The sequence below is a fragment of the Salvia hispanica genome, chromosome 1, assembly GCF_029641045.1.
Source record: "Salvia hispanica isolate PSC_SH4W2 chromosome 1, Shi_PSC_v1, whole genome shotgun sequence".
NCBI lineage: Eukaryota > Viridiplantae > Streptophyta > Magnoliopsida > Lamiales > Lamiaceae > Salvia > Salvia hispanica.
In genome coordinates, this window is record NC_142692.1 from 31,615,433 (window position 1) to 31,632,995 (window position 17,563).

General features: G+C 36.8%; 1 protein-coding gene across 1 annotated transcript; it reads right to left on the minus strand.

The window, feature by feature from the left end:
* Positions 1-3,181: 3,181 nt before the first annotated feature.
* LOC125224365 (uncharacterized) lies at positions 3,182-4,446 on the minus strand. The gene has a single exon (XM_048127758.2). It carries the CDS (start codon positions 4,371-4,373, stop codon positions 3,279-3,281), a length of 1,095 nt encoding a protein of 364 aa, XP_047983715.1. The 5' UTR covers positions 4,374-4,446; the 3' UTR covers positions 3,182-3,278.
* Between the last annotated feature and the right edge of the window lie 13,117 nt (positions 4,447-17,563).

The following is a 17,563-nucleotide window of genomic DNA, read 5'->3' on the forward strand; positions in this document are numbered from 1 at the left end:
CCTATGTACCACCCCCACCCCGAGCATATAATATCGCAAATGTAAATATTAGCATCATCAGAAAATGAAAGCCATAGGATTTCCTAGGGAGGCAATGAATTGAGCCTAGAATGACTATAATTTAAATAATAATTAGAAACACAAATGTTTTAGTAACATAGACTCAGGCAATTCACTATAGTGGACGATAGTCCGGTTCGAGATATATATCATGCACTATAGTAGGGACTCGTCCTTTTATCTTGCCCTACGCCATTAATATAATGCATTTAATTGACATACACAAGTTACTGAATTACTCCCTCCGTCCTATTTTAGGAGTCCCATTTTACTATTTTAGGGTGTCCCACTTTAGGACTCTCAGTTGGAATATTCCATAATTAGTAATAGGGTGCACATTCCATTCACCTTTTTCTACTCACATATTATTATAATAAAACTAATATATAAAAGTAGGACCCACATTCCACTATCTTTTTTCACTAACTTTCATTTATATTTCTTAAAACCCGTGCCGAACTTAACCGGGACTCCTAAAGTGGAACGGAGGGAGTAACATTTTTACTATATTGTGTTAACATCACAAGAATCATGAAAACTGCAATATACTTATAAGAAATGATTAAAAGCGTATTTTCAAATTAATTAATAGTATAAAATAAATTTCCACTTGACACCACTAGACACGACAATATCGTTTAAATCTAATAACTAAGATTTGATAGTAGTTAACAATTAGCAAATATTCCAAGTTAGCAATTAGTCACATCTATATAGAAAACCTTTGTAACATATGTAACTAAATTGAGGAGTGTGATTAATTACTAACTTTCTTAAGTTACGAACTTGCTAATCATCAATACAGTGTATTAAAAATTTAAACACATAATTTTGTTGAACTTCAATATATCATATACTAATATTTTGAAATACAAATCAATAGATACAGCATGATTTGCATTACACTATTTTCGTTATCCTTTTTAGCTTATAGGGTCGGGACAGTTTTGCTAAATATTACTCCTATTAGATTATGATTTTAATCAACAAATCATCTTAGGGTATTTCCCAATAAATTAACAATAGTTTCATATTTAATTAAGGAGATGCTGTGTTTTAACTTCGTTTTATTGCATAAATATTTAGATGCAAATAGCTGGACATTTTATTTAAATTGGGCTTGATAATTGGGCTTGAAGTTGGTGAGAATTGATTTTAATTTAATTATCTCTTTTATTGGCCTAGCCTATAGAGAGGTTCATTTCAAAATATCGCAAATAGCTTAAACTAGGTATTTAATTCCAATTAATGTATTTCGACAACTAATGATGTAAGTTGGTTTGATCATTATTAATGTAAGCTGAGCAAAAAAGTTGCGTGAGTTCACTTCTCCCTGGTTATGAGTTAATGACCACTTCGATATGTGTAATTTTGTAAGTAGATAATCAATGAACCAATTCAATTCTTGCATTCATTTTGTAATTAGAGTTCGTTGTGTAGGAAAATTAAACTGTGCATTTCCCAATCGAAGAGACTCACTAATTTCTTGGGTAATAGACGAGTGGACTTGAACGAAACAGATCACGTGGTCCTCGCGTGCCACTTTTATGATCGACATCATCTGTAGTTAGCATGTTGCTTGGGCCCACTGAATATTGTATACCCTGGAGACTGAAATAGTAACTACTTAATATTATTTTGGCTTCATAGGATTATATACACATTTTAATATTGATAAATCGTCGGAAAAACCATAAAGATTGTTGAAGATTATATTGAAAAATATCATGAAGTTATGATATGTTATGTTCATTATATATTCTGACTGTCACGGAGCTGAATAAACGAAGCAATCATTTTTTCTTTTTTTTTGGTAATTACCAAGGGTATCCACCGGCGAGCTCAGTGATTATTCCCCGCGCTGATTTGTGGGCACCTCAATGGGTGAGATAGCTGGTCCAAAGGTTTAAAGCTGCTCCATACTCAAAGGCAGTTGGCCCAAGGATTTAAAGCTGCTTCATACTCAAAAGCAATCCTTTTAATTAAATATGAATTTTGGATTTAATGTGTACTAATGTAAAAATATAATAATAGAAAAATATCTATCATCTATAAGATCTATTCTGAATATATAATCAAACGAGCCCTTAGTCATAAATATCAATTACTATTGATTTCGAAGGATCGTAGATAGAAACTATTTTTAAAATATAAAATAAATAAAATATGAACTATGATCAGTTACAAACTTACAATATATAGTAAACATCATTTTCAAAAGTTGGCCAATGGCAACTCAACAAGAGTGACATTTATTTGGGTGTCGTTTTTTTGTCATTTGGCTTCACATTTTGCCAATTTTATTAAGGGAATGGTTAATCTCACTATAGGTACTAATACTTTAGTTCGGTGTTCAAATCAAAGACTAAACATATGGAGTATATACAATCATTAGATTTTTTATTGTATAAGTTAAGTTCCACGTGCAATTCTCAAACTTTAATTTTCGACAATATAACTATGCAGCCACGTTATGGTTCTCTTCACAAGACTTTTATAATAATAATAATAATAATATAAATTAATAATTCAAATAAATGTTTAAATATTTTAATATTTTATCAAGAGTTAAAACATCTGAAATTTTAAATTTGTTACTAAATTGAAGAATATTTATCAAGACATTTGTGTCGTCGTTTTGATTGAAAAATGAAGAATAATCTTACAAAGAAATCACCTGGAAAGTTAAACAATTGTGCTAGTACATTTTACAAATTGTAAAATGTGGTGCAAAAAGAATAATATGACCGTTACAAATTGAAGATAGGGAGGCAATATATATTCATCAATGTTGAACCCAATATATGCATGGGAATGTGTGCACTAAATATAGTAGTAGTAATTATTATACTACTTTCTCAAGGACATGCTATATTATTACTTGATATGTTCGACACAAGTTGGATATATAAATGAGTATGCAAGTACACAAAATATGTGGTGAATAGGCCAATTTTATTAGTAATAATTTATCTCATTTATCAAAGTTAAGTTATGCATGTAGAAGATAGTAGATTAGCTAGCTTAAAAGTTTATGTGGAAATGGAATAATTGATCTGTAAAATAAGTGGAACTAAAATTGTTTACAAAACTTATTGTAATCTATATAGTATAACGTATATTTAATTAAAATTAGAAATATACACTTATTATATATATATATTTAAATAATACAATAATAATGAAACAAGATAAGGCGACACAAACATAATTCAAAACTAGCAAGCTCGAAGCGGCTTCCCGCATAGGCAATCATTGTAGGTAAACGACGACGCTTCGAGGTGATCAAACGGAGCTCCCACCGGTATGGGCCCACAGAGGTGGTTATGGCTGACGTCGAGGTGCCCGACGAACGTCGCCGTCGATATCGATTTCGGAATCCTCCCTCTCAGATTGTTGTACGACAAATCCAGCACCGTGAAGTACGATCTCGGCCCGAACGCATCCGGAATGTAGCCTTCCAGCGCGTTCCTGCTCAGATTCAGTATGCTAATTCCCGAATTGATCAGCGTCGTCGGAATCTGGCCGGACATTTTGTTGCCGTCCAGATTTAGAGTTGCGAGAACCGCCATTTTGCCGAGCGATGCGGGGATGGGGCCGGAGAGCTGGTTGAGAGACAGATCCAGATCTGAGAGGCGGTAGATGTAGGAGATCGAGGCCGGAATTGCGCCGGTGAGCTTGTTTTTGCTGAGCAATGCGCGGCTGAGCATTCTCAGTTTTCCGAAATCTCTCGGAATCGAGCCGGAGATGTGGTTGCTGCGGATGTCGAGGTGCATGAGGGAGGAGAGATTGGTGAGGGAGCGGGGGATGGAGCCGGAGATCTGGTTATCGGCGACGTTGAGGACGGTGAGGCGGGTGAGGCGGCCGATGTCGGCGGGGATGGGGCCGGTGAACTTGTTGCCGACGAGGTCGAGGATGCGGAGGAAGGGGAGGGAGGTGATGCAGGAGGGGATGGGGCCGGAGATGCCCTTCCAGTCGGCGATTGTGAGGCTGGAGAGGCGCGTGAGGCGGCAGACGGCGGGGGAGATGTGGCCGATCATGTAGCCGGTGCGGTTGGCCTTTTCCAAGATAGGATCCTCCGATTCGCCGCGGAGGTTGATGTCGGCCACGCGGTGGCTCTCGGGGTCGCAGCTGACGCCGTACCAGCGCCGGCAGCAGTCGGTGCCGCGCCACGTGCGGAAGATGCCGAGGTGGCGCTCGATCAGGGTGGATTTGAAGGCCAGGAGGGCGGCGCGGTCGGCGGGGAGGCAGGCGTTGGAGGGGAGGGTTAGAGAGAGGAGGAGGATGGCGGAGAAGGCGCCGGCGGTGGCCATTAACTCTATCTCTTCTCTCTCTCTCTAGAAGTTGAGGTCTGTGGCACAGGTTTGCATGTGAGAGTTGGGCTACTTGTTTCAGTGAGAGCATGCACGTTAAATAGTGCGGTTCTACCGAATGACGCTTTTGCCCCTCCACGTGTCGTGTTTGAATAAGGGTATACAGGTCAACATGGTTTGGACTTTGGAGATAAGATTGGGTGATCAATCATGAATGAAGTAGCGTCACATATTAACGTTACAGTAAATTAAATGGGAAATTGGGAATGCTCCTACTTTAGGGGTTTGAAATGTACTGCCACAAAATCAACTTAATATCGTGTCAATCTATTAAGCTTAAATTTAGATATCACTTTTTAAGAAAATTTTAAATCGGATCGTAAACTCAACATGCTACATTTAAATTCAAACACTGTCTAGACACGATATGAATCCATTAACAACGTGATCATGTCAGTATTAATACATTATGGTATCGACATAAACTCGATAACATAGGATAATAACGTGAACGATTCAAGCATGATGGTGGTAGTTGTGATAGATAAGGCAAGGAAGGGAGGCGTAAAGAACTTACGTATTGATAATGAAGGCATGATGAAATGGAATGGAAAAGAGGCTCAACATGAAAGTGAAAAATAAAAGCATATTCATAACTTAAATATAGTACTTACTCTAACTAAAAATTAGAAATAAGAATAATTATTACCATTACTGTTATTATTGGTAGGATAAGGACACAAACACGATAACACTTTATACTAATCAATTAGTTTCATGTGTGTTTGTCATATTTTGAAAACTTTTGTATTTGCATTGCACGGTACATATCCACCGATCATTTTATCTACATACAAATCACGAATAAAATACCCTTTAATAGTGAATTTATCTTATTTGCATGTCTATAATTTACTATCAAAATCGTATGAGCTTGTTAATCAAAATTTTAAAGCCAATTGATTTTAATTAAAGGAAAAACAACAATTAAAGCATAAAATAAGTCAATATTATCTCAATTATAGTAAATAGGTGGATTAACAATGGAGCTTCTGATAGTCGAACTGGATCCGTATTTTATTTTTTAAACTTAGTTGAGAAAAAAAAGAAAATAAAATTAGAGTAGTTACTGTTCACATGAAAAATTATTATAAAGTTGGATAAACATTGCATTAACTTTTTGTAAAGATTGATGGGGTCAAATGCTCCCCCATTTTGGATCACTCCCTGGAAGTGGAGACTACAGCTTCATTATCCTTCAATCATGAGAGATTCATGATCCAAAACTATTACTCCACTACAAAACTAGAGTAAATTTACCGTGAACTAATATTCATTTTAATAATAAATTTATAATTACAAATTTGTAATTAAATAATCTCAAGTATTTTTGATGAAAAAGTATATTGAAAACAAAGGGAGCATAACAGTTTCCGGAATTTTCTTTCCGAGGAATTTCTCATCACAGTCTCACTTGTCGGTCGATAATGATATTTTTGAAACTAGTGGTTAGTGCAAACTAGACTTCAATTCCTAGTATAGTAACAACTGTAGCTTATGGAAAAGGAGAGGAAATGGAGGATGTTTTGCCACGTATCAATTAATCGTCCAGATTCAAGGTATCGTTTATTAATATGCACAATTAATTATTTAATCCTTGTCAAAATCATGCTAAAAAATCGAGTCTAGACATGCACTTAAGGTTACGATTTGTAACATTTTGTTTGTCTCCTAACTAAGGTAACGATTTTGAAAAGGATTTCCTACATGTTTTCCAATATTAATATTAAGTATGTAGTTAATTAACTATGAAACACGTCTGAATTGATAAAACGTTTTTCTTCTATTCAATAGGTCAGTTGTTCATGTTACACAAAATGAATTTAAAGGCTTAAAGCTAAAATCGAATGAGAAAAAGGAAAGCAACTTAAAGTAGAATTTGAGTTGGAAATGAGTAACATGATTGAATTCGTTTATTATTTTTTCACAATTAATTGAAGAGGTCCACCGTTTTTGGCTGCCTCCCAAATAAATGTGCACATGATTGATCTGAAGATATTGAATTATTAGTTTTTGGAGGAATTTGTAGATATTGATAGTAGCATTTTAATAAATGGCTTTTAGGAATGGCTCAGATGAGAGAGAGTAATCTATTATGGCTTTTGATTGAATGCATTTTGTCATTTGTTGAATGCAGAATCGAAAAGAGTATTTTTATTGAAAAATGAACATACTAACTCAATCACTCTACCATTTAGGCCAACTCAATACTTACATAAAATATGCTAACTTAATATACATAAACTTATCTTGATTTAGTTTGTTGGTGCTTCCATGCTAAGTTAAATGTTCTACTACTAAATAGTACTACTACTCTTAAACTAGGGCCAGGGAAAAATATTGAAATACCGGTCTTATCGTATCGAAAATACCGAATTTTCGGTATACCGTGACTTTTGGTACGGTATGATACATTACCGAAAGATTCCGGTAAGGTAACGGTATGAATTTTCAAATACCGCGGTATACTGCTGCATACCGAAATTCAGTATATACCGTAAATTAAGGTATATACCACAAAATATAAACACAATTATATATAAAATATATTTTATATATTTTTAAATTATAAAATTTATTGTGAAATATAAATATAATTATTATTTTTTAAATTATAAAATATAAATAATATTCTAAAAACTCTAATTTTCTATTTTAATTGATGTTGAAAGTCAGGTATACCGAACTTCGGTACGGTATGCCGAAAATGAGGTACGATATCGGTATGAAAATTCGTCATACCGAAAATAAGGTATACCGAAGTTTGATATATCGAAAACTTTGGTAAGGTAAAGAAATGACTTTTTTGCATACCGTATTTACAATAAGGTATACGGCATGGTGGTTTCGGTAAGGTATACCGTACCTACCCACCCCTATCTTAAACCAAGATAATATATTTATCTTGAACTCATCTACTTTATCAAACGGGGCTTGAAAGTATATACTCTAGGACTAGTTAATTAAATTTGAAATAGAATAGCAAATGCAGTGACGATCTTAGGCTGCTGGCGCAATTTTATGAAGTAGTAAATCATAATGACAATTGACGCAAAGTAGAAGTGACTAATTGTCATCTCACTATTCTTATACTACTAGCTGCCAAAATTCACACATTCAACATTTTGTGTAACTAATTTTAGTCACTACAAAATTGGGCAGCCACTATTATTTTTCTTTAGCAGATTGCGATTGAAGATTCTAGCTTGTCCCACGATTTTAAAAACTAGTACTATTAGTAATAGTGAGAGATTTAACATTATTTGTGATTGTACCGCGTGATCTAACTTAGCGTGATCTAAACTTAAATAAGATTATATTTGATATTCAACAATATTTTGCTATACATTGTCCTATATAATTTAGGATCATCATATGGAGGAGCGAATTTTTTTTTTTGTCAAAAGCTAAAGAAAGGGAGAGGCGATGTCGGAAGCTATTGAAGGGGGCGACAATGGAAAATTAACATCCGGGTCCACGGTAGAGGGTTGCCGGGGAGGGGCGGTCGCCCCTCTTGCCCCCTGGATCTACCACTGTTTGATATGACAATTATACGGGAATAAACCTATGGACGACTTAAACATGTATGTACAATTACAATAGGAGGGAACATCTTTTTTTTGCCTGCGAACTTTGTCAATGTATCATTTATGGTCCGTAATGTTTCAAAATGGCATTTAACGTCCATAAACTTCGATTTAATATCATATGAGCTACTTTTTCATGGTTTAAAAAAAATTGGTGAAAATACCCTCAATGCCATGAAGGGCAATTCTGTCTATTAGAAGGAACATATTTTTTGGGTGGCGAACTTTGTCGATGTATCATTTTGGTCTGTAATATTTTAAAATACCCATAAACTTCGATTTAATATCATATGAGCTAATTTTTTATAGTTTTTTCAAAAAAAAAAAAATAGCTAAAAATACCCTCAAGGCCATTATATATCTTACTGTATTTAATTTTCACCTTTTTTAATTAGTAGTTCTCGTAGTGCACTAACATATTTTGTTTATATTTTATTTTACTTATATTTACATTTATACTCACGTTTCTTCAGACTTTTTTAAATTCACAGCGATTGAAAGCGAGACACGTATTTGCCGAACGAAGAGAGTAAAATAAAATCATGGTTTTATCAATCAAGTTGGCATAAACTCTATCTTTCAATAAATACGATTCCGACAATAATCCGAACTCTGTCCCATTTCCCATGTTTGGTACATCAAGCGGATTTAATTATATACTATTATTGACATATTTTTTTTATTGATAATTGACAGGTTACCACTATCACGTAAAAACCGGAAAAATTCATATATTTTGGCATAAATAAAATAAAAATACAACTGTTAATTTGAGGATGAAGTCCATTTCCTCGGTTAATTAGTGTCACCGTCTCTCATTAATACTAGTAGTAAATTTTTCCTGTTTAGTTCTTCATAAAGTTACTTTATTCTTTTGGTAATTTTTTCATTAATAACGTGCTTTCATTTTCATTAATAATATTTACAATTATTTTTCTATTAAATTCTCTTATTTTTATCAATTTTATTTATAAAAATTCCAACTATTGATATTATCAAAACGATTGACAATGGACGATAATAAAATATTTTCAGATTTGTCAAATTTCACCACAGCTATGACCCAGATTCTCGCCCCATTTAATGAATCGGCCCACAATAATTGGGGAGCAATGTTGGGCCCACAACTATTTTTTAATTCAATAATCCGTGACATTCTGATCAAAAACTATAAAATACTTATAAAAATATTCAATTTTCGATGAAGGAAATCTGGAGTTTTACATGTTAACATAATCAATAATTTTGTTATAAAATTCTATGTTGTCAATGAGAATAGTGATTTATTTAGTGCGACAAATTTTTCTGTTTCAAATTTCTTTTGTTTCAATTAGTTTTTAATTTTCAAACACCAACTTTGGTTGAATTGTGGTATCTCTAATGAAATCCAAAAGTATCATAAGACTTAAAAAGTTATGAACATTGTACTAGCTGATTTATCAAGTTTTAGAATTCAGGCCGAATTAAATCTTGAGTGACAATACAGTTACATTATGAGCTTTTGTTGTTTGTTTATTAGATTTGGATTTCCTGCTATGGAGAAAAGCACAACTGAAATATAGTGTCTCACGTTCCACTATTTTATAAAAAAACAAATTAATATTTAAATATTATATTTATGGTTAACAGAATAGCATGTGTGAGATAGCATCCCCTCTGCTTGTTTATTGGCATACGATATTGAGACGAGAGAAAAAAGAAAATATATTTCACTAGGTATAAATTCAAAGAGGAAAATATTACTAGTACTATGCAATCGTCAAAAATCTAGAACTAAGAGCATCCTTAACGCATAGGGGCCGGCCTGCATTTCGCGAGTCCCGGCCCGAGAGCAGCGTTGGAGCGACAAGTGTCACGGCTCGGGACGGTCCCGAGGACGCATTTGCGTCCCTGGGCCACTCCTGGGGTCCGTCCGGCCCGGCGTTACCGGTGCCCGTGCTGCAACTCTTGCATCCCGTCCCGGTGTTAATTGTGTTCGGGTCGGGCCGCAAGTCCCCACGATTTCTATTATTATTTGAGTATAGGCCAAAATTGATCCTGAACATATGATCATTTTACGTTTTTGGTATTAAACATTATCTTTTGGATTTTGTGGTTCTGAACATATGAAAATTTGATCATTTTGGTCCTCCGTCAACATTTCCGTTAAAAACTAACGGTCAACGAGTTTAATCCCGATTTTGACCAAATTAAACTTTTAATTTTAAATTTTTACTCCCTAATTAATTCCCTAATTATTTTTACACTTCAATTTCATCATCTTCTTTCCTCTCATCTTTATCTTCTTCCTTCCTCTTCCCCCCCCCCCTCATGACTCACTCTCTTCCTCCCACGGATTCTCCCTCCTCCTCTTTCTCCCCCGCCCTAATCCCCTTCTCCCCTCTCTCTTCAAAATAACGGTAATTAAAGTGCAAAGTCGGAGCAAAAGGATTCTTTGGATGAAGAACCTATTGAAGAAGAAGAGAAAATACAATTAAACACATTTGCAAAATCAAATCACAAATCTAATCGCAAAATTAGGTATGAAAAGAAATTACAGAGCTGATTCCAGCAGCGAAGAACGGAACATCACCAGGCTTAACATCCCCATTCTCGCCGCTCTGTACGCCTCGGGCGGCATAACCCTGTAAACAACTGACACATTCACACCAACCTTCTCCCACACCGTGCCGTCCTGCAAAACTATTAGAAATGAGCCACTCACCCCTTAAAAGGCCTCATAAGGGGGAGGGTTATCCACACTTATATAGAGAAGCTAGGATCATCACCAAGCCGATGTGGGACAATGATTTGGAGAATTTAACACGCCCCCTCACGTGTGGGCCGGAATGGCACATCGGACTTCCATCACGTGGGTAGGCAAGAGAAGAGATAAAGAGATAAATCCATCATCGGCTTGAGCCCGCTCTAATACCATATTAGAAATGAGCCACTCACTCCTTAAAAGACCTCATAAAGGGGAGGGTTATCCACACTTATATAAAGAAGTTAGGATCATCACCAAGCCGATGTGGGACAATGATTTGGAGAATTTAACAAAAACCCTGTTGATCCCGCCGCCGCCGCCAGGCCTCGACCAGACGTCCTCCTTGAAGCTGCCGCTGTCGTTCGCGGCCTCGGTCGCGGCGCACACGTTGTCCTCACCTCCCTGATCATCCTCTCGAACTTGCCGCGGACGGAATCGGGGGAATTGGAGGCACCTGACTCGATTCCGCGAAGGAAAGTGGCGGGCGCTCGGCGGCGGGGATCTCGTTCTCGATCATTGAGGCGTGGAGGCGGAACTGGGGCTTTCGAGAAGCTGAGAGTGTGGAGAGGAGGGGGAATTTGGGGGTGCGGATTGAGGGGAGATGAGAGAAGGGGATTAGGGCGGGGGAGAAGGAGGAGGAGGTAGTATCTGCTAGAGGAAGAGAGTGAGTTGATGCACTATTTATTAGCACTAAAAATACCTGCAAGTTTACAGGGTAGATCTAGTATAGCTAAAGGTCAGTACCGGGATATCGAACACAGAGAATAAGATTGCAACTGGCTATCATATACTAAGCGTCATATACTATCTAGAGACACAAATTATTTTTGGTTTTTGGTTTTATAAACTAGACAAAAATATAAACAAATAAAAGAAAATAAAATAATACAAAACAGACTAAAGAATGTAGAGTTTTAAAATCCAACTAATATAACCTAGTGATGATTAATCTCATAGAACCTTTACCTTTATGTGTCTCCAGGATTATTAGGAAAGTCGCGATTTTAAGATAAGCCCTCTCTCGAGTGCACCTATCTAGTAGATTAGACTCTAACTATCAAAGTCTCCTTCCAATAGATTAGATTCTAACTCCTTAAGTTACTAAGACTCAAGTCCTCATAAAGGGTCCCCTCTCTCGAGTGTAGATAAACCTATGTGTTGTACTCGTTCCTTTTACCACGTAAAACTAGCTATCTCTCGATTAATCTAGTTAAACGGACATAGTTCTAAAGTTGGCCAGACAAAAGAACAATAAAAGCACAAGAACAAGCAAAACAATCACAAGAGCTAGGAAAAAGTTGAATTCAATAAATCAAAACATGTTCATAATAGTCTTCACCAAAAACCATACAAAAGATATTTAACTACTCATAGACAAGTAGTAAAAATCAATAAAAGTACTAGACATGAAAGAATTTGATAAAACCCAAGGTTGAATCTTCAATCTCCAGTCTTCTCTTGCCTGGATCTGCAGAGCTCCGCTCCAATGGAAGATGGATGAATTATGTGTGGATTATGGAATGGAGGAATGTGTAGAGGGAAAAGGATTGGAGGCTCTGAGATAGAGATTGTGAATTAGGTTTGGGTATTTATAGGCTAGAAAAAGGGTTTAGGAATGGTAAAAATTATCCTCCAAGAAATATAAAAGATATTATTTTCGAATTCTTCAATTAATAGGAGAGATTTGAGCAATAATTTATTCCTTCCTTGAATTTCCGCCTAATTTCCGTCAGCTTTGACTGCACTGCGCAATGTTCGTAGAATAGTCATAACTTTCTCCACAGAACTCCGATTGAGACGTACGAGATGTCCACGCGAAGCTCTTTCGAAGACAAAGAGAATGATATGAATTAAGCACCGATTGGACTTCAAACTCGCTGAAAGAATGGGCTCGAACAGAGGCTGCTGCACCTTGGTCTTTTTGCACCTTTTTCTATCTTTTTCTATCATTTATCAACAAACACATTAAAAATACCAAATGTATAACATATGCAATTTAAGAACATAATTTGCATGATTGACATTTAAAACGAGTCAAATCTAGCCCTTAAAAACACGCAAAATCCGTGTTTGTCATGAGTTCAAGGGAGGGGGAGAGGAAAGAAGAAGATAAAGATGAGAGGAAGGAAGAAGATGAAATACAATTGTAAAAATAATTAGAAAATTAATTAGGGAGTAAAAATTCAGAATTAAAAGTTTAATTTGGTCAAAATCAGGATTAAACCCGTTGACCGTTTGTTTTTAACGGAAATGTTGACGGAGGACCAAAATGATCAAATTTTCATATGTTCAGGACCACAAAATCCAAAAGATAATGTTTAGGACCAAAAACGTAAAATGACCATATGTTCAGGACTAATTTCGGCCTTTACTCTTATTATTTTTTAAAATTTTGTTTGCCTATTTATACACTTGATTTGCTCCATTCTAATACTCTTCCCCACAAACTCACTTTCAATCCTCTAGCATTTCAACACTTCCGGTATCTATGGATTGGTTTAACAGTGACCAACGACAGATGGACGATTTCGTCAACTCCAACAACTGGCAATTGCCGCCGACACCCAACCCAAATGCAACGCCTAGTCTCAGGTTGCCTACCAACATGGACATGGAATCGCCAGTTAGCACTAATGAGTACGAGATCAGCGATATGGAGCCCGCTCAAGGGAGGGGCAAGGGCAAGGGCAAGGTTGCTGATGAGGATGGGCCGAAGAAGTATAGTCCGCAGGAGACAATGTGGCTGGCCAAGAACTTTGTCGACGTCTCCGAGGACGTTGTGATCGGCAACCAGTAAAGCGGCAAAGTATTCTGGCAGTGGATTGCAGAGAAGTATAACGCTGGTCGACCTGACGGCTCATTCGAGCTTACATACGTGAAACTATGCAAGCATTGGGGTCGGGTCCAGGCGGAGATGAACAAGTGGAATGGCAAGTGGACTAACGTAGTCCGGATGTGGCCGAGCGGGCACAGCTAGATGGACCTTGTGGACAAGGCCAAGGCAGATTTCTTCGCTGATGGGAAGAAGCACTTCAAGTACTTTGACGTTTGGAAGCTTGTCGAGAAAAGCCCGAAGTACATCGGTGGGGCAGAAGCGGCGGCGAAGAGAACCAAAGTTTACGCCGCCGGACACTACTCTTCGAGCGAAGGAGGTCCGCCAATCGACCTCAACGCGACAGACGACGACTTGTTCTCCTCATCTCCTGGTATTCAAAGTCATCCGATGGGCACAAAGGCGGCAAAGAGGAAAGCAAAGGGGAAGGCAACTGCGAGCTACTCCGCTATGCCGCCGCCACCGCCCAATCCTTCCCTGGACAAGATATCAGACTCTATGTCGGATATGAGTATTACGTTGCGGATGGGCCAACTGACGGAGTTGACATCGAGGGATACCTCGACAATGTCGGAGTACGAGCTCAAAATGCACCGTGAGATGATCGAATATCTTCGCGCACAAATGAAGAAAAAATAGTTCTTTTTTCTAGGATTTGTAATTTTCTTTTTTTTAGGATTTGTAATTTTTTATTTTCTGACTGAACAATGAATTTTCCTGGTTTTAATTGTTCAACGTATTCAATTTTACGAGTAAAATAGGTTGTAGTTGTGAATAGTGCAAAATAATAGTTGTGCCCTGAGTTGTGGTCTGCGGAGTTAATGAAGTTGTGCCATGAGACTCCAAATTTAGGTGTTCTAATGACATGGAGGGGACTTGCGGCCCAAATCCAAGATGGGGTTAAGGATGCTCTAAACGACAAGGGCTATGCCCATACATTGCTTCTTATATCACATAAATCATAATACTAATAAACAAAATAGTTTAGAGTTCAAATTTGATCTGTTCCTTATCCCTGTATAAAAAAGTCATACATCAGACAACAATTTTGATGTCACCAATTTTACGTTTGGTGCATATAATTTACATAAATAATTTATTGACATATAAACAGTTTATAACCGAAGCATCAACCATTTTAAAGCCTCGGCACACATGATGATTATTGTAACTAATTTGCATGTGGAATGGTTCTACAAGCCCAACTTATCTTATTAGTAGAAGATAGTTTCGTTGTTGTTTACCTTTGTATCTGGTATTTTTCTTGCGTTTGAGTTTGAATCGAACATTTATTTTGTTTATACGTTGATTTCATTAGTTTTTATTGAACAATAGAGTTGTCTATGCTGACCCAATTAACTTGTAATGCATATGTGATTCTTATTTAATATGCAAAAATATTCAAACTCCAAAAACTTATGAACATAAATTTGTAAAATATAAATATAAAGACTAAAGGTCCTTTTTGGTCCTTAACATATGGAGATTTTTTTATTTTGGTCCAAAACCTTATCTTTTGAATTATTTGGTCCCTCACAAATAAAAACGGGTCACATTTAGTCCGAACTGGATGAAAATGGTTAAATTTAACGGTCAACGAATTTTAATTGAATTTTGACCGGATTAAGTTAATAATTAAGTTAATATTAAGTTAAGAATTACACCAGCCGGTCCCCTCTCCTCTGCCGTCGGAGCCGGTCCTCTCCTCTCCGCCGCCGGAGCCGGTCCCCTCACCTCCGCCACCATTTCCGCTGCCGCCATACAGTGTCAACCACCAGCTCAATCTCCCTCCTCTTCCAGCAAAATTAACAGAGTAACAAACAATAATTACTAGTAGGAAATGGAGAGAGAAAGAGAGAGAGAGAGAGCCCATTTCCGCAAAAACACCAGCGAGCTCTTCATCTGCCTCTCCTCTTCCTCCTCCATGAAACTCTCCGAATCAATCCTCAGCCCCGGCCACCGCCTCCGCCCTAACAAGGCCTCCCCTTTCCTCCCCAAGAAACGCCTCGACAACCCCGAGCCCTCTCCCCCAAAGTAACCTACATCGGCCAAGTCAGAGTCAAATCCAAGAAGAAGAAGAAGAAGAAGACCAACCGCAGCCTCTCCAGCCGAAGGGCCGAGGTCATTTTCAGGAAAATCGAGGTGGCGCAGGGATGGGTCATTTGCCGGTGTCGATCTACGACGCGCTGCGGACGTGCTTCGCGGTGGAAGGGAAGAAGAGAGAGATGAGCTGGTGGTTGATACCGTATGGAGACGGCGGAGATGGTGGCGGAGGAGAGGGGACCGGCTCCGACGGTAGAGGGGAGAGGACCGGCTCCGGCGGCGGAGGAGAGGGGACCGTCCGGTGTAATACTTAACTTAATATAAATTTAATATTAACTTAATTCTTAACTTAATTATTAACTTAATCTGGTCAAAATTAAATTAATATTCGTTGAACGTTAAATTTAACCATTTCCATCCAGTTCGGACTAAACGTGGCCCGTTTTTATTTGTGAGGGACCAAATAATTCAAAAGATAAGGTTTTGGACCAAAATAAAAAAATCTCCATATGTTAAGGACCAAAAAGGACCTTTAGTCAAATACTCCCTCCGTCCCGCTTAAGATGACACGTTTTCCTTTTTAGTTTGTCCCAACTAAGATGACACATTTCCTTTTTTGGTAACTTTCTCTCTCCAATTAATACACTCAACCACTTTTTCTCACTCCTATTAAAATATTCATCTTTCTTTATCTCTCTACTTTAATACTTACACCCACCTTCTCTCTCTCCAATTAAACACTTTAACCAATAACTCCTAAAACCCCGTGCCGGCTAAGCAATGTGTCATCTTAGCCGGGACGGAGGGAGTATAAAATAAAATTTTCCCTCTATAGCAACTCCAATTTTATGTTGGGCCTAACAAATTAAACGAAACAGAAATTATAGTTGGGCGGCTTGGGCCACTATAAAATTCATTTCTGAACTGAATACTCAATCTTATAAATAATCTGAAGCCCGACATAAAAAATATTGCATTTAACTATGAATCTCAATTAGATTTCTTATCCAAAAATCTCATTCTAACTACCCATAATCAAATAATCTAATCATGAAAAAGGTGTAAAATCGGGTGGCTCTGCTTAAAAATATACAAAAGTTCATAAAACATGAAATAAATCTTCGACAAATCCAAACGTATTTAATATCTAGAAAAAAAATAAACTTTTGTTCCGATAAACCCCAACCCTGCATAGGATAGTGATAAAATGCAAACTGTACAAACTCCAAACATTTCAATATAGAGTCAACACAATGTCAACACAATAAAAAATTTCAAGATTTTGATGTCAACACAATGTCAACACAATATCAACACGGTGTCAACCGTTGACTCTATATTAATATTTTCTGTTGCTGTTATTTTGTAATCTGTTGACATTTTTTAATGGTTCAAATCATAGTTTGAAGTTTGTACAATCTTTAGATTTTTTATTTGATTACGTTCCGGCACGCATAATATATATTCCCTCTACCAGTTTGCCTCAAATCGATTTGGAGATCTTTCGATCATCGTTGCTCATAGATGAACTTTTTATATTCTTAAAGTTTGTGCCGTTTTTCACAATTTCCATTAAAAGTCAGGGTATTTTTCTTTAATTTATAAAAGTGGCTATTTCTATAACTTTCATGGAAATTCAAGTCCTATAAAAAGAACTTCAAAATTGAGACTATAGGGAATACAATTTACACATTCATATGTGAAAGCTAATATTGGATGTAGTCGTATATTAAAACCGACTGTGATTCTTAAATCGCATGAGAAACTTCTACACTTTGATGGAAAAAAAACCGATGTATGACAAACTCCTTTTATTTCACTACAAGTTAAATTCCAACAATCATCACAATATTAAAACAAAAGAAAACATTATTGTGTTTGCCGACAATTGTCATTCTTTTACTCAAAGAGCCATCATTTA